We start from the raw sequence: 22,174 nt of genomic DNA, 5'->3' as shown, positions 1-22,174 counted from the left end.
CAAATATCAACAGTACAACGATTGAAATTTCTTTTGAGAGCCAAATTTTTTAAACTTCTTCTAATGCCACTTACTCAAAATAGACTCGCCCAGGCCATGGTATTTTGTGGAAGAGCCACACTCAAGGGGCCAAAGAGCCGCATGTGGCTCGCGAGCCACAGTTTGCCGACCACGGGTATAGGACTAAACAACTCATGGTATAGCTGAGGGTGAGTCCATAGCTCAGCAAGGCCTAGAACTCCTCCCAGCCAGTGTTCTTTCCTCTCCCAGTCTCATACATGCCTGATTTGACCGGAATGGGGAGGGGGACACCTTTATGAAGTTTCTAGGTTTGGCTCCAAATACTAGGATGGGAAAAGCATGCATAGACCTCCTACCTCTGACCCCCTTAATAGGTGAAGTGTGGAGCATTGTGAGACGATATGATAAAGAAAATTAGGGCTGGAATATGGAGGGTTTCTGTTTTCAAAGGGATAGGACATTTTAGTTTCTTACATAACTACCTACTGGTCCCAGCCATTATACTGGGCACTTTACACACTTAATCTTTAATCCTTACCCTAATCCTGGGAGGTTGACATAATTTCCATTTTGTAGTTGAGGCACCTGAGGTGATCAGTGAGGTTAAGGGACCTGTTCAAGGTTACATCTCATAAGTAGTATGACTGGGATTGGAACTCAGCCCTGTCTGACTTCAAAGCCTGTGCTCTTTCTACCATTTCCTGTGCATTTTTCCTTTGTTGTTAAGAAATGGTCAAGAAACAGGTTCCTGGGGAGAGGGCTGTCTTGAAAAACAGGTGGAGGACAAGGCCTATGAGCACTGTTTTCAGCATCTTCACACTGCCAGCACCGAGGAGAAAAAGCAAGAAATGGTTGTTGAATGAAGGGGAAAGGTGTTGGGTAATAATAGAAATAGTTTAAAGCCCCTGTTCTTTTATAGTATGTTATAGATGCAATGTAATACTTTCACATTTATTAGCCTATTTGATTTTTATATCAAATCTGAAAGGTAATCAGGAAAAAAAATTTGTTTTCAGAATAAGGATGATAAGGCTCAGACAAATTATATGACTTGTTGCAGGTCACATAACAGTAGAGCCAGGTCCAAGCTTCCTGGACCTATAGCCTGTATCCCTTATACTCCCACCCACCCCTGGGTCCCTCAGGGTTCAGAATGCTCAAGCTGGGGTTTCTCATGGGAATGGGAATGGTCAGGAACTAAAAGAGCATGCCTGGGAAAATTAGTTCTATCTGGCCAGTAATGATCATTTTGGCAATGCTAATGAGCTGGGGCCAGGTGAGTTTAATGAGATTAATACTGTGTTTCCCCGAAAATAAGACAGTGTCTTATATTAATTTTTGCCCCCAAAGACATGCTAGGTCTTATTTTCAGGGGATGTCTTATTTTTCCATGAAGAAGAATACAGTACACATTTATTGTTAAATGAAAATAAAGGAAATTTATTACCTGTATACGGTATGGTAGTACGGTAGTTGTCAACACAAACCAGACAAACTGTGAATCCTGCAGTATCAAGAATTTACTCATTTATTCAATGACAATCATGTCATCATCTTCTGGAACATCATCATAACAATCCAATTCCTGAATTTCCTGGTGAATTTCTTGTGACTCCATTTCTTTCAGAATCAGTGGACCAAATCTCTCATGTTTAGCAATAGCACTGTCTTTAAATGAGTACTTCTTGTCAAGGTAGCCTGCTCGCAATGCATTTGCAATGCAACTGTCAGTGATTTTCTCCCATGAATTCTTCACCCAAGTCACAACTTCTTGCAGTTTAGGTTTCACAAAGTTTCCACGCTGATTTCTCTCCATTCTATTTTCAATGTAGTCATTAATTTCCATGCGCAAATTGTCTTTGAATGGCTTGTTTATTGCAATATCAAGAGTCTGGAGATAGGCCGTCATTCCTGCGGGAATCATTATCTGATCTATTTTTCTTTCATGAAGAAATGTCTTCATGTCTTTAGCGCGGTGAGTGCTGGCTGCATCCTAGACTAGCAGACCTCTTTGGCTCCCTCACATAACAAGCGGCAGCATTAAATCGACCCACTTCCTTATAACTGCTTGTGTGGCCCAGGCTTTTTCAGTTTCAAGAATAAAAACGCCCAAAACACGTTCAATCTTTTCCTTCTTGCCCTTAGAAATGATTAAAGGTGGGATTTTAGTGCCATCCAGACGAATTGCCAAAATACAGGAAGCACGTGCACTTTCGTAAGCAGTGGAGGGAATGTACGCTAAGGAGGCACCCTGCTGTTCAATTGTTGTTTGAGATGATTGGCCCATAAACACTGCAGTTTCATCCATAGCAATCATGTTGAAAAGATTGTATTTAGAGAAGTCAGCATCATCAATAAAGGACTTGAATGCAAGTGCTCGCTTAATAACTTGAGTATCTTCCAACCTAAACAATGTTGTAGATCTTCTTAAAGACAGTTCACTTCGCTGAAGGAAATTATCCAGCCAGTGTTGTGATGCTTTGAAGTCTTCGGGGGCTATGTCAAACTGTGGTGCCATTGCAAGGGCAAATTCTTGAATCTGAGCCCTATTCACAACCAAAGCCTTTGCTCTCCTGTCAACAACCCATTCACAGATCAGGTCTTCCAGCTCGGAAAATAATGGTTGCCGACCTGATCCACACTTGTGCTTTTTAGCATTTCCCTTGTCCACTTGTTCAATGAAGTTACCATACTCTGCTCGCCATTTTCAGACCAATTGGATACTCAACATCTTCTCTTTGCAGAAATCAGTAAGATTTTGGCCCCAAGAGTCTTCCACAATTCCTTTCTTGTACTCCACAGAGTAGCTTTTTCTTTTTGCGCTAATTTCTAGGGGTAAAAAAAAAGGAATTGGGGTATCAAGGTGGGGGGAGGGGGATCACTCAAAATGACACAGGGGGGATCAGAGGGGGGAATCAAATGGCACAGGAGAATCAGAGGGGGGATTACCATTTTAGTAACCCCTTTTGATCCTCCTGTGTCATTTTGATTGTCCCCTCTGATCCTCCTGTGTCATTTTGATTGTCCCCTCTGATCCTCCTGTGTCATTTTGATTGCCCCCTCTGATCCTCCTGTGTCATTTTAAGTGATCCCCCTCCCCCCACCCCTGTGCCACTGAACACCTTCACCAGACATCCCCCCTACCCCTTTATCAGACATTTACCCCCTGGGGCCTGCCTGGGGACTGTCACTGGGCTTGCTGGGGCCTGGATCTGGGCTGGAGCAGGGTCTGCCACTGACTGAGAACCTTCAGTCATCATGAAGGCGGCCACGAGCATCAGGTAGTGTCACCAGAGACAGACCAGTACTCACCACCTTTGCCACGTCCCGTCCGCTCTAATCCTCCTGTTCTTCTACACGCATCTGCGAAAGTCTCCTCCTCTCTCCCGCCCCGCACTCACTGCTCACTCCGACCTCTGCTCCGCCTCCACACAGCAGTGACGTCAGGACTCCGCATAACGTCACTGGTTGCTAGACGCCAGTCAGGGCGGCCCTAGCGACCAGTTCACGGTAAATTAATTTTCATTCTGAGACAGAGCCTGGGGGCCTTATTTTCGGGGGATGCCTTATATTTCACTCAGAAGGAAACCTGTAAGTAGGTCTTATTTTCGGAGGATGTCTTATTTTCGGGGAACACGGTAGATGTTTTGTCATCCCTGACCTCCTGGTAACCAGGAGCCTCTGGACCAGGCATCCTCAAACTACGGCCCCACATGCGGCCCACCGAGGACATTTATCCGGCCCGCCGGGCGCCACTGCCTGTCCTGCTTAGCAGCCGACTCGTCCCGGGCCCGCAGTGCGCACAGGAATTTGTTCATAGTTTTTTTTTTTAAACTATAGTCCGGCCCTCCAACGGTCTGAGGGACAGTGAACTGGCCCCCTGTTTAAAAAGTTTGAGGACCCCTGCTCTGGACCAAGGAGGCCCTGGGCACTGATCAGTATAATTGCTTGGCTTTCTTCAGAAATAGCCTCCTCATCTCTGATAGCTATTTTCCTTTAAAACCTCCCAAATGTCCCCAAGGTTATTTAAGAGCAGAGGTCAAGCCACAGACTGGTGTGACCCTCATTCCATGCTGGAAACTAAGGTCAGAGATGTCCAGCAGATGGTGTTGGTGGTAAATCATTAAGGCCAAGAGCAGCAGCTCCTCTTTTGAAATGAGCATTTCAAGAAAAAGATCCAGTGCTGCAGAGGGTTTACCTATTTACTATAGGTGTTCTGAGACTGGGATGCAGAATGTTGAACAAAAAGCCTGGATTCAAGTCCCCTAGCTACTTTCTTCACTACCTAGGTGACCTTAAGTAAGTCACTTACCTTTGCTAATCCTCACCTTTTTTTATCTATTAAATAGGACCAACAATGTCAGGATCAAGGGTATATACTGGCTTTGTCTACTAAAATCCTGTGCACGTGTGTGTGAGGCATTATAGTAGAAGATGGGAACAGGTGAGGACCAAGGAGAGGGTGTGACGGCTCGGGATGACACATTCTCATCATGGGAATAAGTACCCCAAACAACTCTATGCATAGGGTTTGGAGTTAAACAGACTGGGTCCCAGGTCTGGCTTTGCTCTATTAATAAACTATTTTGCCTCTCTGAGCTTCTGTGTCCCTATTTAAAATACCTCCTCATTGGGCTGTTGTGAGGATTAAGTAAGATGAGGTATGTAAAGTCTGACGCATTGTTAGCAGTCAGTAATTTGAGGCTATTCTTACTGGGATGGGCCTCTGTGGGTTCAGGGGTGGAGGTACCTTTTAGGACTTTTCTACCTTTACAAAACCCTGTTACTTCATCCCATGTTTAGGTTTGGTTCTTGATTTTCAAAACATAGCTTCCATCTGAAATGTTTCAACTGGGAAAATGATTTGTTTTTGTCCAATTTCTTCTATTCCTATTAACCTGAAGAAGCTAGCCCATCCTTTTGAGCTGTAGATTGCATTTCAAAGACTGTGTCCCTGGTGTGCTTTAATTAGCGTAAGGACCCATTTTCTGCAGCAGTTGTTTTTCTAGCAGGTAAAGGTGTAGACACTTACTTGGGAGCTAGACCCTGGTTTTCTTAAACATAGCATATCTACACTCACCCCCTCCCAGCTCTTCATTGTCCTGGGGGCTTGTCTCGTATCAGCCCAAAAGGAAAAATGGAATATAAGGACCCTAGATTGAGAGTCAGAGGACCCATGGGTTTCTTGACGCTTCTACCCATGGCTGTGGCATTCTCTCTGTTCCTCAGAGTGGGGACATAAAAGCTTCATGCTCACTAAGGTCCCTGCTAATCTGATATTTCAAAAGTCTCTGGAGCCCTAACCGGTTTGGCTCAGTGGATAGAGCGTCGGCCTGCGGACTGAAGGGTCCCAGGTTTGATTCTGGTCAAGGGCATGTACCTTGGTTGCGGGCACATCCCCAGTAGGGGGTGTGCAGGAGGCAGCTGATCGATGTTTCTCTCTCATCGATGTTTCTAATTCTCTATCCCTCTCTTCCCCTCTATAAAATAAGCAATAAAATATATATTTTTAAAAAGTCTCTGGAAACAAATCTGGTTCTCTCTCCCCCTTCCCTGTTTTACCTCCCCTCCTTACCACCACCACCAAGAACAGTCCCTCTGCTTACCTCTCGGCCCCTGGGGGCTGCAGAGACCTTGCTCTCAATTACATAGCTAATCTGTGAGGCAGAGTTTAGCCCAGGAGGGAAAATAGCTTATCAAGTTAAGCGACTTCTGCTGAGTAGGATGTCAATATTTTCTAGGGCTCCCACTCTAAGCTAGGGGAAAGCCTGGAAGAACCAAAAAAAGAATTACTTGGGTAAGATTGAGCTGAGGATGGTTCGTCTGTGGAGGGCGGTGTTTGGGTCAGAGACCAGACAAAGTGCCTGGGATCTCAGCCCTCCGTGGTCCCACTTACGGCAGGGCCATCGCCCTTCTCACCTCACCTCCTCACCTCTCTCTAACATTTATTGAGCACTTACTGTGCCCCAGGCTTTGTCAGTCCTGTCTCTAACTTTTGGAAGGCAGAGCAAGAGTATAAATGGAGACCAACGTACCATATTTCTAAATATTTGAAAGTTATAAGTAAAGCTAACAAGTTTGTTTTCTTCCTAACAACCTGGGTTTAGAATTTTTGACTCTTTGGGATTCTGCACTTGAACCTAGCAGTTCTGGAAGAATTAGTCTGGGTATGCTTCCTTTCCACTCCCCACCCCCAATTCCATCCCTCCCTATTAGGGGCTTCATGGACATGAATGTAGACACTTGAGCTTTTCTATATCCCCATAGATATATCCCTTTGTACTTAGGGCAGCGGTCGGCAAACTCATTAGTCAACAGAGCCAAATATCGACAGTACAACGATTGAAATTTCTTTTGAGAGCCAAATTTTTTAAACTTAAACTTCTTCTAACGCCACTTCTTCAAAATAGACTCGCCCAGGCCGTGGTACTTTGTGTAAGAGCCACACTCAAGGGGCCAAAGAGCCGCATGTGGCTCACGAGCCGCGGTTTGCCGACCACTGACTTAGGGGATACACACAGCAGTAACACAGCCTGCCTGCAAGGAATGTGCAGGCTTTGAAAGCGGATTGGAGGCTGTTTAGACGGGAAGGTATAGAGGTTGGGTGCCTGGAGCATGCTTCAGGTGGACATTTCTCCTTGGCTCTGCAGATTCCTCACCCAGAGCGGCCACATATATACACTTCCCAAGTCTCTACAGATCAGAAAACTGACCTTCATGTGACATGGCTTCTGGCTGTCTCTCCTTGGTATCATTCAGAATGTGCTCTAGTCTGACCTTGACCCTCATCTAGAATAGGCCCACAAATGGTAGTGTTAGTAGAACAGAGAAGTCGAACCTAGTCAAAATAGTTATTGGATCTTTTAAAAAGCTTCGCAGCTTGCAAAGTCCTTTTATGTGCATTATCTAAAACCCTAGAAAAGAGTAGACAGGGCCAGGGCTAAAGTGAAAGGACTGTGCTCACCAGCCAAGCAGCAAGTACTGATCCCGCTATCTATCGTACCAGGAGCAGTTGCACAGTGGTGTTGGAGGGTTCTGTCAGAGGTCCGAGGAAACGCAGCAACTGTCATGTCCCTACCAGATCAGTGGCAGAGCCAGCAGTCATCAACAGATCTCTGAACCATAATCCTCCTCTCCTCTTCCTATCTCAGTCCACACCCCAGGCCTGGTGGTCCCCTCCATCCAAAGCAGGTAGCATCTCCCTGGGCCAAAACTTAATGGTTTTGAGCTGAAGAGAGAGTTAACCAGGAGAGAGTTATCTGATTACCATGGAGAAGCCCCACAAATTTCTTGCATACCCACAGATAGGCAAAGGAATTAACCTTTGAGTGGCTTGTCATCCAGGTAGGAAAAAGGATGTCAGAATTGTGAGGAATGGGGAGTCCAAAGAAAACCACAAATATCGAGCATTTCCTCCTGCATATGGACAGTGTATTGGGTGTTTTCATGGGTCTCTGTTGTGTCCCTCACTGCTCAATAAATGTTGATGATTGGATGTAAAGGGAAATGGAGTAACAAAAAAGAATCTGTCCCTCCCAGGGCATTTCCAAGGCTGGCACCAGCCCCTTCATCAACAGCAGTGCCCTCTCAGACTTCCTTACTTAGGATGGCACACTTGACCCCACTATATCCTTGGAGCTACTGCAAGCCCATCCTAGGAGCAGGTTCTCCAGAATGCTCCAGTCCAGCCTATGGTTCCTTTGCAAACAGTGCCATCTGTTGGTCAGAACATGCCAGCTTCCAAGCTAGGAGAATTGTAGACTAACCCTGATGGAACAAAGTATACAGATTTTCCAGCTTACACCTAGCTCTTCTCTATTTTACTAAAAAGAAGCCCCCTCTGTCCAAATATATTAGGTAATTAGGTAGGAGTTTACAGTTAGCTTACACTGGTGAGAATTTTATACAGATGGTTTGGGGGTCTTTAGCACCTTTTTTTCTTTTTAGTACCTTCTGAAATAACTCCAGGATGGGGTATTGAGGCATGCTCTAATAGGGAGTTACATCAGCCCATGCCAATGAGCAGAAGACTGAGCCAAGAAGTATAAATGCCAAGGCTTAACATTAGCCCTTTCCTACTGAAATTGAGCTTCCTTTTCCCTTTCACGCTGCAGCTTGTGCCCAGCTGTAATCTATCTATGAAGGGGGTAGCAGAGATATTTATACAGCCCTTTGGGGTAAAAGACATTGCCAGAGTGTAGAGAGCAAAGAGTAGGTACGGTATCATATCTAGCAAAGAGAACTAAATTTGAATGAGTAAGTATAAAAATAGTTAACTCTAAAAAAATTATTTAAAAACAATTCTCAGATAAATATGTTGACTTAACTATAGTGTTTACATGGGCTTGAGCTCTGGGAAGGACTGTAATAAAGTTGAAAGAAATGGGCTTTTTAGGGACTAACTGACATGGGTTTGAATGACCTTTCTTGGCAAGTTAATGAAGTTATTGAAGTCTGTTTCTGGTAAAATATTAGTAATACTCATGGGTTAGGCATTCTCCAAAGGGAGTTGCACCAATGAGCAGAAGACCGAGCCCACACTGAGTGTTGAGTGAGACTTATTTTCAAAATGGCGGGTACCAATAAGGACAGCAATAGCTAGGTCCATGTCTGGATCAGACTGAGCAATACCCATAATATGGTATTGTTCTGGAGCAGACGTTACTTCTAATTACCATGTGACTTTTTGGCCATGGTTTTATATTGAAGGAACAGAAGCTGTGGCAGGTCTTCAAATTTAGATCCTGTGTGGGGTGGTAACCTTTGCGATGAGCATTAAAGATGGAGTGGATTTAAAAGAATTAGAATCAAGCAGACCAGGGTTCAGATCCCAGCCTTGCCATTCACTAGCATTGTGACCTCTGAATGTGCGTTCTCTTCTTTGTAAAATATCCTGCTTCTGCTTGTCCGTACCAAATGAGAGAACATATGTAAAGCACCTGGCATGAGCTCATCAGCCAATAAGATGAGCAAAAATGGGGACTGGATGCTGTGGGGTGGGGGGATGTAGGAAAGCATAAAAAATCCATTTAGCTATGATGTGGGCCATGGGCAGCCCTTGAGCCCAACCCGTGGACCCAGCCTTACAGTGGCTCTCTCTTCAGGTGCCCACCATGTCCTTGAAGATCCAGACAAGCAACGTAACCAACAAGAATGACCCCAAGTCCATCAACTCTCGGGTCTTCATCGGAAACCTCAACACAGCTGTGGTGAAGAAGTCAGATGTGGAGACCATTTTCTCCAAGTATGGCCGTGTGGCCGGCTGTTCTGTGCACAAGGGCTATGCCTTTGTCCAGTATGCCAGCGAGCGCCATGCCCGAGCAGCTGTGCTGGGAGAGAATGGGCGGGTGCTGGCAGGGCAGACCCTGGGTAAGCTCCCAGGATTCTCCTGAGTAGGTGCTGGCCTTCATTCTCCAGCTTCCCTTTTAATCCCTTTTATGTTACCCCTACTACTACTCACTATCCCTGTTGGAGACGTTATAACTTAGTTATAAATTAAGTAGTTACAAGTCAATGCATTGGGCTACAGATTGCTTAGGTTAGAACCCTTTCTGAGAGCCAGGAAGAGGTGCTAGGAGCAAGCAGGTACCCTTGGCCTTGGTGTTATATACATGCGATGTGGCCATGCTGGTGGTCTCCTGTGGAGTGTGTATTGTGTATATGTATATGTTTAATAGGGGATATTTGTATATGTATTCCTGAGTATGTGGTATGTGGATATAACTGAATACGTGGACATATACCTATAGTGGATATGTATGTAGTGTGTGTCAAAATATATATGAGTGTGTAAGCAGATATGCATATATTCATTTACCAAATATTTGTTGCGATCCCATCACGTGCTAAGCACTGCTCTAGGCATAAATATGTTTGTTAGACTGTTTGTATGAATGCACATTAGATCTTTTGTATATGGTATTGGAACCAAGTCTGAATGTACTTGAAAGTATATATGTATATATGTATATATATATATACATATACATACATATATGTATATATGTATGTATATATATATATATGTATGTGACCTTATTACCTGTGTATGTGAACATATGTGAAGGTGTTATTTATGTTTGTGTTTACATGAGTGTACTTGAGAATGCATATGTGTGTGATGTACATGAAGTATGTATGAGTGATATGTTTATGAGCTTGCATGCATGTGTCTGAATGCATATGAATATGTAAAGAGGTGTTTCCATGTGTTGTGTGGGTATGAGTCTAATGTGTGAGGACATCTGTTGGGTTGGCTGTGTTAGTGACTAAAGTCCATGGGTATATCATATGTACACAGAAATTGCTGCACACTTGCATGAGGGTGATATGTGTATGGGCACCTGCTGTCCTGCCAGCATCTGACTCTGCCTTTTCCCTTCACACAGACATCAACATGGCTGGCGAGCCCAAGCCCAACAGACCCAAGGGGTTAAAGAGAGCAGCATCTGCCATTTACAGGTGGGGCACTCTGCCTTGTCTGTCTGTCTGGGTGGGATTGGTCCCTCTTCCACAGAGGGAGTAAGCACTGGTGATTACTGTGCTGAGCCTAGAATTTGGGAGGGTGTTTGGAGATGAGGGGCTGTGAAGAGTGGGCTGAGTGGCTGTCCCTAAGCCCCTGCCCTCTCCCCTTTGTTTCCCCAGTGGCTACAGCTTTGACTATGATTACTACCGGGACGACTTCTACGACAGGTGAGCAGGGAAGGGGCGTGCCCAGGCATGAAACAGCCAAGCTGGAAGGGTCCTGAGAGATTGCTGGTGCAGCCCATTCAGCCATCAAAGTGGAACCTAAGCCCAGAGATGTGGACAGGCATTTGCCCAAGGATGCTCCACAAGTTGGTGGCAGAGCGGAGACTAGACTTACATTTGCAGGTGCCCAGGCTAGAGCTCCCCCACCCCACATTGTCTCCCACTCTCTGACTGCCCGTCTTCCTCCTAAATCCAGGGTGGGGCTCAGTGGGACTGGCCAGCCAAGGGACACATAAATGCAGCAAGTTGGAGTACAAAACGGTACAGGGCCCAGTACAGGGAGTTTGGGCTCTTATGCTTCTGCTGTTCCATCTAAGGTACCCAGCCAGCAGGAAGGGACCTCAGAGCTCAGTCTGAGCTGCTGGGCCTTATTTTTACAGCCAAGAGTTAACGGCCCTTCTAGAGATGTGAATGAGTCCCCGGTAGGCTCTGGCCCAGACTTCCCAGACCCCAGCCTTGAGGCTGTGGCCTCCACTCCATGGCTCCATCCACATTCTTGAGTGGAAACCATGGTGGGAGCTGGCCCAAACTTCCCTCTGCTCCTCTCCCTCTATCTTTCCCTCCCTCCCTCTTGGCCTGCCCCAGGCTGTCCAAGAAGAACAGAACCTTTCTGAGCCTTGGTTTTCTCACCTGTGAATTGTCTCAGGAGACAGTGCAGTGTAGTTGAAAGTGCCCTAGCCTGGGAGTCAGAATACCTGGGTGCTAATCTCAGCTCTGTCACTGAATGGATTGCGTGACTTTGGTTAAATTCCCTCCCAGTCTGTGAAATAGGCTTGCACCAAATGATCCCTCAGGGCTCCTCCCGCTCTGGGATTCTGTGGTTCATTGATTCTGACCAAGGCCAGAGCTGCCCCTTTGGGGCAGAAATGCAGTGTCTAGGACTGGATCCATTCCCAGAGACTTTCCATCTCCAGTCATCACCAACCCAGGGCAGGGGCTCCCTGAACAAAGGAGTGCCAAGGCATGGGGCATTGAATTGCCCACTGATGTCAGGTTTCCTGGCTGTCATCAGGAAAGTGACCCTACAGTGTACCCCTGAGACTGCGATTCCTGCAGAAAGGTGGTAGCAGCAGATGTGGTGGCAGAGACTCCTACTCAGCCTCCTGAGCTGCATGACAGGAAAAGAGGCCTTCCTGGGAGGGCTGGGTAATGGTGTTGGGGGGCGGGGAAGGCAGCACATAGTCTGGGCACCTGGGGATCTGATTGCGTTGCCCAACCTTGATACTCTGCTGGGTCTCCTGCCCTCCATCTCTGAAGTGGATTAAGAAGGAGAAAGTGACTGAGGGGGTCCAGAATGAGGAAAAGACCTCATGCTTCTCTTAGTACCCTGGCCATTCGCCAGTCACACCTTCTAACATGGGTTTTAACCACATTCTCTTGTGCGTTACCTCACAGCAGTTTTGGGGGGCACGGGCTCAGAATTTGGGATAGCCATCCTCATTAGGCAGATGGGAAAACTGAGGCTCAGGCAGGCTTAGGGATTGCCCTCCAGTCCCACAGCTCTCTGTTCCCAGCTGAAGGTTTGTGCTGCTTTGGCGAAATTTACAAACTCTGACCAGGGATTGAGGTGGCAGTTGATTGAGCAGAATGTAGGTCAGAAATAGAGCAGGCCTGGGTGTCAGGGTGGCTCTATCTAGGGAAGATTCCTTTCTGGGGCTGGTCTCAGTTTACTCCTCTATTGAATGGGGCTGAAACTATTACCACCTGCAACCTTACCTGCCCTTAAGCAGCTGGCTGGTAGGAAAAGTGAATGTAGTGAGGATCCCAGCAGCTCTTAGGTTCTGAACACCCTTTCTCTTCACCCCAGGGCTTGCTGGGAGCAAGCAGAGGTGTGTATTGCTGGCCAGCCCTTCACCACTTATACACATTTCAGTCTAAAGTTACAGTGACCCTTGGTGGCCACAGGCCATGCTGCAGCCTCTGGCCCATTTGCCCTCACAGGCTGTTCGACTATCGGGGCCGCCTTTCACCGGTGCCTGTGCCCAGGGCTGTCCCTGTGAAGCGACCCCGGGTCACAGTCCCTTTGGTCCGGCGTGTCAAAACCACCATTCCCGTCAAGCTCTTTGCCCGCTCCACAGCCATCACCACCAGCTCAGTCAAAATTAAGTGTAAGTGACTTACTTTCTTCCTAAATAACTTTTTTTTGTCATTAGCAAAATAATAGAATTACATTTTTTTACATTGGAAACTAGATAAAGGAACAAATCTCCCACAGTTCTGCAGCTCTAACAACCAAGTGAGTATTTTTGTGTATTTCTAAGAGAAAAAGGCTGACGTTTCAGGCGGAGGGGCTTGGGTTGGGCAGAGTCCAGTGCTGTGACATGGAGCCCAGTGAGGAGATGGGGTCATCTTTCCTCTAGTAAGGACAGGACAGGTCTACACAGGCCCACTACTCACATTCACTCTAGTGTGCAAACGCTGTGGTCAGGCGCCCAGGAAATCTGATTGTAAAACACCCACATTTACACACCTTGAAAGGCAGAAACCACTTTATATCACCAGCAAAGACACATGCTTGCTCAGGAACACCTTCTTCTTATCCAGCCCCAGTCCCTTTCAGAATTGAGAGGTTGGGTGGGGGAAAGATACAGGTTCAGAAGGACAGTCTGGTCACTCTAAGAATGGCTTTCAGAAAGTCTTAAGGGAAGCCACAGGCAGCCTCAGCCTCTTCCCTGGCCAGAAAAAGAGCTGCAGACAAGGACAGTTGCTGCCATTGGCCTGGCTTCCTAATGTCAGAATGGGGCTAGGGTCTTGTGTTAGTAGAGCTCCCAGTCCCCAGGTGACAGCCCTGTACTCCCTCCACTCCCAGTAAAGAGCAGTGAGCTGCAGGCCATCAAGACAGAGCTGACGCAGATCAAGTCCAACATTGACGCCCTGCTGGGCCGCTTGGAACAGATTGCTGAGGAGCAGAAGGCCAACCCAGGTCAGCTTCCAAGGGTCCTTCCCTGGTTCAAGTGACCAGGGGCCCAAGGCAAAGGGTGTGGGGAGGACAGTGCATGGTACAGAGAGGGACTATGGCCTCTCATCCCACCTGGACCCACTGTGTTGAGGCCTAGCTTCTGCTGAAGTGTTGCCCAGGAAGCTGTCCCAGGCTGAGTTTTATTCCCATTTTCACCACCCTTTTCCCTCAAGATGGCAAGAAGAAAGGCGACAGTGGCAGCGGCAGCAGCAATAGTGGTGGCAGTAGCCGACCACTGGCCCCCCAAGAGGACACAACTTCTGAGGCAGGCACACCCCAGGGAGAAGCACAGGCTCGAGATGACGGCGATGAGGAGGGGCTGCTGACACACAGCGAGGAAGAGCTGGTGAGGGCATGGTTGGAGGGGCTGAGACTGGGCTTTTCACTCCTAGTCACCGCAAGGGAAGGGGAATCTCAGCTGGTTCCTTTCTCCAGGGGCTCCAGTCCTGTGAGGAAAGTGGGGAATGAGCAGGAAGTAGCTGCCTATTTTAGCCATTCAGAGAAGTCCCATAGAGGTCTGAGGCAGACCTCTCTTGAGCCCAGGGCCCATTCGAGACTTGGTTTTCCACATGGGGACAGAAGAGTCAGGAGCTCATGAAGCACATACGGTCTGTAGAGTTGCAGGGGGCAGGACTGGGATTTCCTGGGGAAGCCACAGGGAAGTAGGTATCCATTCTACCTGACGATTTTCTAAGAGCCTTTGTTGCCTGAGCATGAAATAGCCTGTCTTATGAGGGATCAGGGGAGTTTCCCATCCTGTGAGGGTGGAAAGCCATTTGGCAAGGAGCTTACATTAAGGGGAAGGTAAACCAGATTCTGAGCCAATAAGGTATTTGTTGTGTGCTTACTACTTGTTTACCTAAGGAACACTCAGTTGAGCACCAGGCCCTATCCATACTTCCTAACTTCATTTAACCTTAACAATAGCCCTGCATTGTGCAAAGTATTACTCTCCCACATTTTACCCTGTGAGGAAACTGAGGCTCAGAGAAGTTGAGTAGTTCGCTCAGGGCCTTAGAGCCAATAAGGGTCAAGCCAGGATTGGAGCCCAGACTTCTTCACTAGGTCTGGAACTTCCTCTTTTCATCCCTGCTGGGCTCTGATGTGAGGACAGATGGACTTAAGAGCTCCTCCTCATGTCCAGCTCATTTCTTCTTCTTTGCACCTAGTCTGGTAATTCAGCTCACTCTTTGGGGCATAGTAGTCTTCATAAAGGCCGTAACAAAGGCTTAGATGTCCCAAGATGGGGAGCTCACCAGTATTGTAGGCTATTAGCCCGCTCCAATCTGCGAAGGTCTTTCTATGCAGAAACATGTCCCCTGCCACACATAGAACTTCCTTGACTGGTCCCTTCTCTCTCCATAGGGGCCCTCAGCCCACCCTGATGCAATCCCAAATCAGCCTTGTTTAGACTGGTCCCATAGTCATTTCCTTTGGCTGTCCCTCTCTCTTTCTCAGTGTGGCCTCCAGATGTGCTCTGGGCCTCAGGGTAGGACTCAGAGCTTGCAGTGAGTGATGTGTGGTCTCTTGTTGCCTCCTCCCTATCAGGAGCACAGCCAGGACACAGATGCAGAGGAAGGGGCCTTGCAGTAAGCAGGTACGGCGGTCCTGGTGGGCAAGGGGTGAAGTGAAGTGGAGGGCATGCCATGAGGCTGACTTGGCAGGGTAGTGCTGTGTCCAGCATTGAAGGCCCCTGTATCCCCAGCCATCTCACCACCCCTCTTTGTAGTCGGGGTTTGGTAGGCTATGGGAGCAGGAGCCAAGGATGGGCTAGCCAGGTTCATCCAGCAGAGGTTTCCTCGGCACACTGAGCCATGGTACCCGTCTGTACCCTTGAGGATCTCTGAGAATCCTCTCTTCTGGAGGAAGACAAACTATTACCATCCAGTGTGAGCAGGAACACAGGCTGAAGAACGGGGTGGGGGGGGGGGCGGGTGTTGGCAAAGAGGGCTGTGGTGGAAGAGGTGATACGCAGCTGAGCCTGTTCAGGATTGAGGGAGAAGCATCCGAGGGACACCCTGAGCAGAGGCACAGAGTGCTGGTAGTCCTCAGTGTGTGGGAAATGCCCAGGGATCTCCTGTGGCTGCAGTCCCCGCTCTGCATAGTAGGGAGAGGGAGCTGCTCATCATCAGAGGGTGAGGTTGTGCCAGGCTTAGGGTCTGGGACTTGATCCTCTCAGGTGGAAATGCTGTGTGCCAGGAGGTGCCCCACAGCTTGTGATTGTGCTAATACCATAACCGATGTGGAAACTGAGGCACTGAACAGGAGGGCAGGGAAATAAACCACATATCTCATAAGATCTCAAGGGCGGTAATTGGTGGGGCCTAGATTTGAACCTAGTGGTGTGTGGCTTCAAAGCCCACTCTCGCCAGTGCTCACCACCTAGCTCTGCCACTCTGCCCTATTCCTTTGGGGGCCGTGCTCAGAGTTAGACAGGTTTGGATGGAGGAAGACCTCAAACAGGAAGCACCTGAGGGAACATTCATGCTGTGAGATGCTTCACCAGCAAGGGCTTCCCTGACAGTTTGGTTTAGGAAATTCCAAGAGTTTTTTCTCTTGGAGCTTCATGGTGTGTTTTACCAGAGAGAGTAAGTTTTACCTTGTTAAGCCAGTTTACAGATGAAGTGCAGGGGCCAAATGGAGGCTCAGGAAGGGGGAAGAGACTTGGCCAAGGTGACGTGGCCAGAAAATTATGAGGCCAGAGCCAGAGCACAGGCATACGTCTGTCTGCAAGTAGCAAATATCATGCTAGCCTTGCTTTTTCCCAACCTGTTTTCAAGAGCTCAGGGACTTTTCTTCTCAGCCTTAGTCTCTATTTGTCTTTTTCTCAGTCTGACAGGAGCGATGGCCACTGGAAGGCGAAGGGCGTGCACTGTACCAGGCCTCAGGCTGGGCACCCACCCCTGGATGCCACCCCAGCAGGTCCCAGAGGAGAACTGGCAGCAGGCACCTCATCCCCTATGCATCCAAGCCAGTGCCACATCCTCTGCAGGTGGAGTTATTGGTCTCTCCTCCCCACATACCCTCCCTGTTGGCACTGCCCAGGCCAGAGGGCAGAGCACAGAGTTTTCTCCACACTCTGTCCAGGACACTCCCAGGCTTGGGGTTTTTCTATAGGTTCGGAGAGGGGAGGAGTGGGGGGCACAGGGAGGAGACCCTGACAATAAAGAGATTGGATTCCAACTTGCTCTGAAATGGGATGGTTTGCATTTTCTCATGAAGGTACCCTGGCCCTCTTGCCCAGCCAGAAAGCAGATCTGCTGTACCCGCTTCACTCTAACCTGTCAGGGACCATTGTCTAGGGCAGCGGTCGCCAACCGGTGGTCCTCGGACCAGTTGTGGTCCGTGAGGTCCGAAAGGTTGGCGACCGCTGGTCTAGGGTGTATAATATTGATCAACCTGGGCCTTAATTTCCATAGCTAAAATGGAGATAAAAATAGCCCGCAGGGTTGTTGGGGAGGGTCAGATGTGCCAGTACCCATGAGAGCACCTTGGTGGCTGAGTGCCAATTGTGAGCCACCTGGTCAGGCAGCAGTAGGTCCAGGCCTCAGCTTCTCACTAGGTCTGGTCTTTCCCAGCTCTAAAGCAATCCGAGAACCTGCTGTTTCTTCCCCTTCTCTGTCCTGGTTTAGGACACTAGTTTTTATTCACTTGGACTTTGTCCTCTCACCAGCCTCCCTGTCTCCAGCTTCTCCCTGCCTCATTTCTCATTGGCCACCACAGTGTTATCTCTGAATTATATCCCTTCCCTGTATAAAACCCTTTCTGACTGGCTTCTCACCATCTAGACAAAATGCCAGCTCCTGAATATGGGGTACATGATCCTGGTCTCTCCTGTTCTTTTGACACCACACACACAAACCTTAGACAGAAACCACACAAAGCAAGTCCTTCACACTCTTCAGCAGCAGAAAATAGAGCCCCACTCCTGTTACCTCACACAGTAGGAGTTTGGCATCAGGATACATGTGGCCTATCTGCACTTACCTCTGTTCTTTAACAGGCCAGGTTCCTCCAACCTCCACTTCTGTCCTAACGTCCCCTCCCTCCCCTTCCCTATATTCCCCATAAATTGTCCAATTTCTCCACATTCACATTCCCAGGGGAGAATTAACTGCCACAGCAGTATATTTTGAGTTAGTCATTACAGATATCTCCTCTGGTCCAGTGAACCGGGTGATTCCCGTGTGGCCACTTAGGCTGGTCTCATTGGTTTAGGGGTGTGGGTGGGCAGGCACTCATAAACATACTTTGCTCCAAGCCTGGCACTACTCTTGCTCCTACTTTTTCTACCTGGGAAGTATCCACTCATTATTAAGCTGCTATTCTAGTCCTCACCTCTGAGAAATTTCAGAGATCCAGCCCTTGGAACTGGGATGGGCCCTTGCCCAGCTTGGTCAAAACAAAAGACTTCAGTTTGGAGAGATGAGGAGGGTGTCCTGAGGAAGGTACTAGGTCCACAAGGAATGTCCTTTTCCCCCTAAAAAGCCCTCAGTGAAACACACCTCTACCATCCTTGAACCCACAATCTTTCCTTACTGCCAGAAGGCCAGAGCCCAGCTCTGGCAGACCTGCATGCATACCTGGGCAGATGTTTGTGTCCCCACCTATACAAGATGGGGAACTACTACTCTGTACTGGAGCTTGGGCAAAGTCTAAAGAAGGGGTTTTGGAGCCTAATGAACCTCACACTGAGGGCGGGCACTGTATTCCTTTGTTCCCAGAGCCTAGTGCTATATGCCCATTGCACAGTAATAACATTACCAGACTGCAAGTCTCTACTTGGCTGAGATACTTTTCAGAGCTTGGGGGACAGCTAGAACAGCAGGGGCTATGGGCTTCCGTAGTATGTCAGGCATAGAGAACCATGAGAAGAGCTGGAAACATCTGCTCTACCCAGAGGCCCTGCCTTGGCACCAGAACATACCCTGGACAGAGAATGGGATCCCTGTCCTGGCATTCCAGGGAAGAGTTACAGTTGTATCCTTGAGCGGGAGGTTCATACCATAAAACCCTGCATACATATGCCTGCCCTCCCCACGTCTGGGGTTAGGAAAGTCATCTCCCATTCCATGCCCAACAGTTTTCAATTTGCTGTCTTAATCTCTGAAAACCGAAAAGAGATGGTGAAGAAATGTGATACCAGATTGTGCCCAAAGGACCAATATCTCTAGATGTTTTTAAGATCTGAAACCTCATTTGTGATTCTAGCAGCCATCTTGAAGGAGTATCACAGCCAGTGGGTTTACTGGATTGTGACCCTAGGCAAGTCTTTCCTTGCCAGGTCTGTTTCCTCAACTGTATGAGGGGTTGGCCTCGATCAGGGATAGTATGGGCCTTGTATCAGTTATTAACTGTTATATAACAACTACCTTGAAATTTAGTACCTTTCCATAAACATTTATTAGCTTGATTCTGTGGTTTAGCAATTTGCATTGTGCTCAACTGGGTGGGTCTACTTACCTGGGCTCTCGTGTGAGTGAAGTGAGCTGGCAAATCGCCGGGGGTGCTGGTTGGTCCCAGATAACCTCACTGACTTGTCAAGGGTTGGCTGGGCAACAGGGGCAACTGGTCACACATTCCCAGCATCTAGGAAGAGTAAGCCCCAATACACAAGTGCTCTTCAAGCTTGTGTCATGTTGGTAAGGTTCCATTGGCCAAAGCGAGGCATATGGTTAAGCCCAAATTCCCCTTAATTTGAAGAGCTTCAAAATATGGCCATAATTTGTTTTTAGTCTATCTTAGGCCTTATTTCACTTGCTGCTTCAAAACATTAGTAGCTGCTAGAGTACTTCTTGAGGATTTAGACTATTAGGAAATAATAACATGGCAGTTTAGTTTTTTTATATTGAAGTTGAAATGTGGGTATGTGTAGAGTATTAGCCAACCCTGGCCGGGTCATAGAGACCACAGAAATACAGGAGCATGGCCAAAGCGTCTGAGCCAGGTAGCCTGGGTTTGAATCACAGTTGGGACATTAACTTTGAGTAAGTCAAAACTCCTCCACCTATGGCCACATTCTTCATGATAACATTATTCCATAGTGACAGTAAACCATTTCCTGAATATCTGCTGTGTAAATGGCACATTTTACACGTATTTAATCTCACAACCACCTTTAAGTGGATGTAGTGTGAACTTTTGGTTTTAAGTTATAGAAACTGAACTCAAACCTCCTGAGGAAGTTTAGTTTCACAAATTGAGAAGTCCAGGGCATGAGAGGGTGGGAAGGGAGGAGAGGGAACCCACAAAAGGGAAACAAGAGTTCTATTGCTAGAAAAAGGGAGGCTTGGACTGACAGAAACGTCTTCATTGTGTAGATGCCCATTTTATAGATTGTATAATGTGAAGGTTTTAAGCATGGCCCCATTGACAAGTAGTGTCTATATACTCTCCCTTTCATCTGGATTGTGACTGATTAATAGAGAACAGTGATGATAATGCTATTCCAGTCTCCTAGCACAGTGGTCGGCAAACTCATTAGTCAACAGAGCCAAATATCAACAGTACGACGATTGAAATTTCTTTTGAGAGCCAAATTTTTTACTTAAACTTCTTCTAATGCCACTTCTTCAAAATAGACTCGCCCAGGCTGTGGTATTTTGTGGAAGAGCCACAGTCAAGGGGCCTAAGAGCCGCATGTGGCTCGTGAGCCGCAGTTTGCCGACCACAGTCCTAGCAGTATGCACCTAGCAGTGTGTCTCGGGAACCAGCCACCATGCTATGAAGAAGCCCAGGTCACATGGAGAGAGAGGCCGTCTCAGACTCCAACCCAGCCACTGTCTGACTGAAAACTGAGTAAGAACTGCCTCCCAGCCCTAGCTGGTTCGGCTCAATGGATAGAGCAGTAGTCAGCAAACTGCGGCTTGCAAGTTTGGCCCCTTGAGTGTGGCTCTTCCACAAAATGCCACGGCCTGGGCGAGTCTATTTTGAAGAAGTGGCGTTAGAAGAAGTTTAAAAAATTTGGCTCTCAAAAGAAATTTCAATCGTTGTACTGTTGATATTTGGCTCTGTTGACTAAAGAGTTTGCCGACCAGTGGGATAGAGGGTCCCGGGTTCAATTCTGGTTAAGGGCACGCACCTTGGACCTGGTCAGGGTGTGTGCGGGAGGCAACTAATTGATGTGTTTCTCTCACATCCATGTTTCTCTGTCTTTCCCTCTCTCTTCTACTCTCCCTAAAAATTAATGGAAAAATATCCTCAGGTGAGGATTAATAAAACATAAAAAAAAAGAACTGAGGTCTCCCAGACCCCAGTCAAAGCCTAGCACCACAAGGGATAACTTTCTAAAAAATATATTTTATTGATTTTTTTACAGAGAGGGAGAGGGATAGAGAGTTAGAAACATCGATGAGAGAGAAACATCGATCAGCTGCCTCCTGCACACCCACCACTGGGGATGTGCCCGCAACCAAGGTACATGCCCTTGACCGGAATCAAACCTGGGACCCTTCAGTCCACAGGCTGACGCTCTATCCACTGAGCCAAACCGGTCAGGGCCACAAGGGATAACTTAATTATTGTTGTTGTAAGCCACTAAGCTTTGGAGTGATTGGTCATATATCAGTTGAACACAGACACAAAGAGGTTAACGTAGCTTGCTCTATCTCCTTTAGGGGGATTGGGTTCAGAGTAGACTATTGAATTGAGTTCCTATTTAGTTGTGTGACCTTAGGCAAGTAACAAGCTCTCTGAGCCTCATCTTCATTTGAAAAAGAACACATCCTTGCCCTAGCCAGTTTGGCTTAGTGGATAGAGCATTGGCCTGTGGACCAAAGGGTTCCAGGCTCGATTCCAGTCAAGGGCACATACTTCCAGGCTCCTCCCCGGCCTGAGCCCTGGTCAGGATGCATGCAGGAGGCAACCAATTGATGTGTTTCTCTGTGTTTCCCTCTTCCACTCTCTCTAAAAGATCAATAGAAAAATATCCTCGGGTGAGGATTGACAAAAAATAAAAAGAACGCATCCTTGTATAACAATACTTAATGAATAAAAATACTTATCTTTACCTAATCCAAATTCAGGTAATTTTTCTCTTAAAACATAACCATACTCTCCTACTTATTTTTATACTCAACTTGTTCCCAAATGTATTTCAGGCAGCTTACAAAGAGAGAGGCAATGCAATAATAAAAATGAGGCAAAGGAAGAGATCATCATAAGGCCTTTTGTTGGTGTTCCGATGTCGGAGTCATTGCAGTTAAGCAGTGTGTTGATCTGGTCTAGGCCCATGGAGCAAACCCAGCTGGCCCTCCTGCCTGTATGGACGGACAGCTCTTTCCTCTGACTGGTGAGTGGGCTCCTGGTCCACACATACCCCTCCTTGCACCTCTGCCTCAGTGCGCTTCCACAAAGGTGCTGCAGCTGGGTCTTTGGGCAAGTGCATGTGTTTGGCTTTTTCGGAAACACAGAACAGAAACTGACAGGGTTACCTGTTCTCACTTT

The 22,174-nt window shown here is 47.5% G+C and overlaps 1 protein-coding gene across 4 annotated transcripts in view; it reads left to right on the top strand.

Annotated features, from left to right (window-relative positions):
- RALY (RALY heterogeneous nuclear ribonucleoprotein) overlaps positions 1-16,921 on the top strand; it is a 99,680-nt gene extending 82,759 nt beyond the window's left edge. For all 4 annotated transcript variants that reach the window (XM_080684719.1, XM_080684721.1, XM_080684720.1 and 1 more), the window contains 8 exons: positions 9,126-9,390; positions 10,410-10,482; positions 10,666-10,713; positions 12,712-12,878; positions 13,580-13,693; positions 13,903-14,075; positions 15,278-15,326; positions 16,561-16,921. In XM_080684719.1, coding sequence (XP_080540845.1) covers positions 9,135-9,390; positions 10,410-10,482; positions 10,666-10,713; positions 12,712-12,878; positions 13,580-13,693; positions 13,903-14,075; positions 15,278-15,322 — 876 coding nt within the window. In that variant the 5' untranslated portion in view covers positions 9,126-9,134 and the 3' untranslated portion in view covers positions 15,323-15,326; positions 16,561-16,921. The remainder of the gene's footprint in view (positions 1-9,125; positions 9,391-10,409; positions 10,483-10,665; positions 10,714-12,711; positions 12,879-13,579; positions 13,694-13,902; positions 14,076-15,277; positions 15,327-16,560) is intronic.
- The last annotated feature ends 5,253 nt before the right edge of the window (positions 16,922-22,174 follow it).

Source organism: Plecotus auritus (assembly GCF_963455305.1).
Source record: "Plecotus auritus genome assembly, chromosome: 8".
Lineage (NCBI taxonomy): Eukaryota > Metazoa > Chordata > Mammalia > Chiroptera > Vespertilionidae > Plecotus > Plecotus auritus.
Note: the sequence above shows the minus strand (reverse complement) of the source record. Positions and strands in the feature narration are given on the sequence as shown.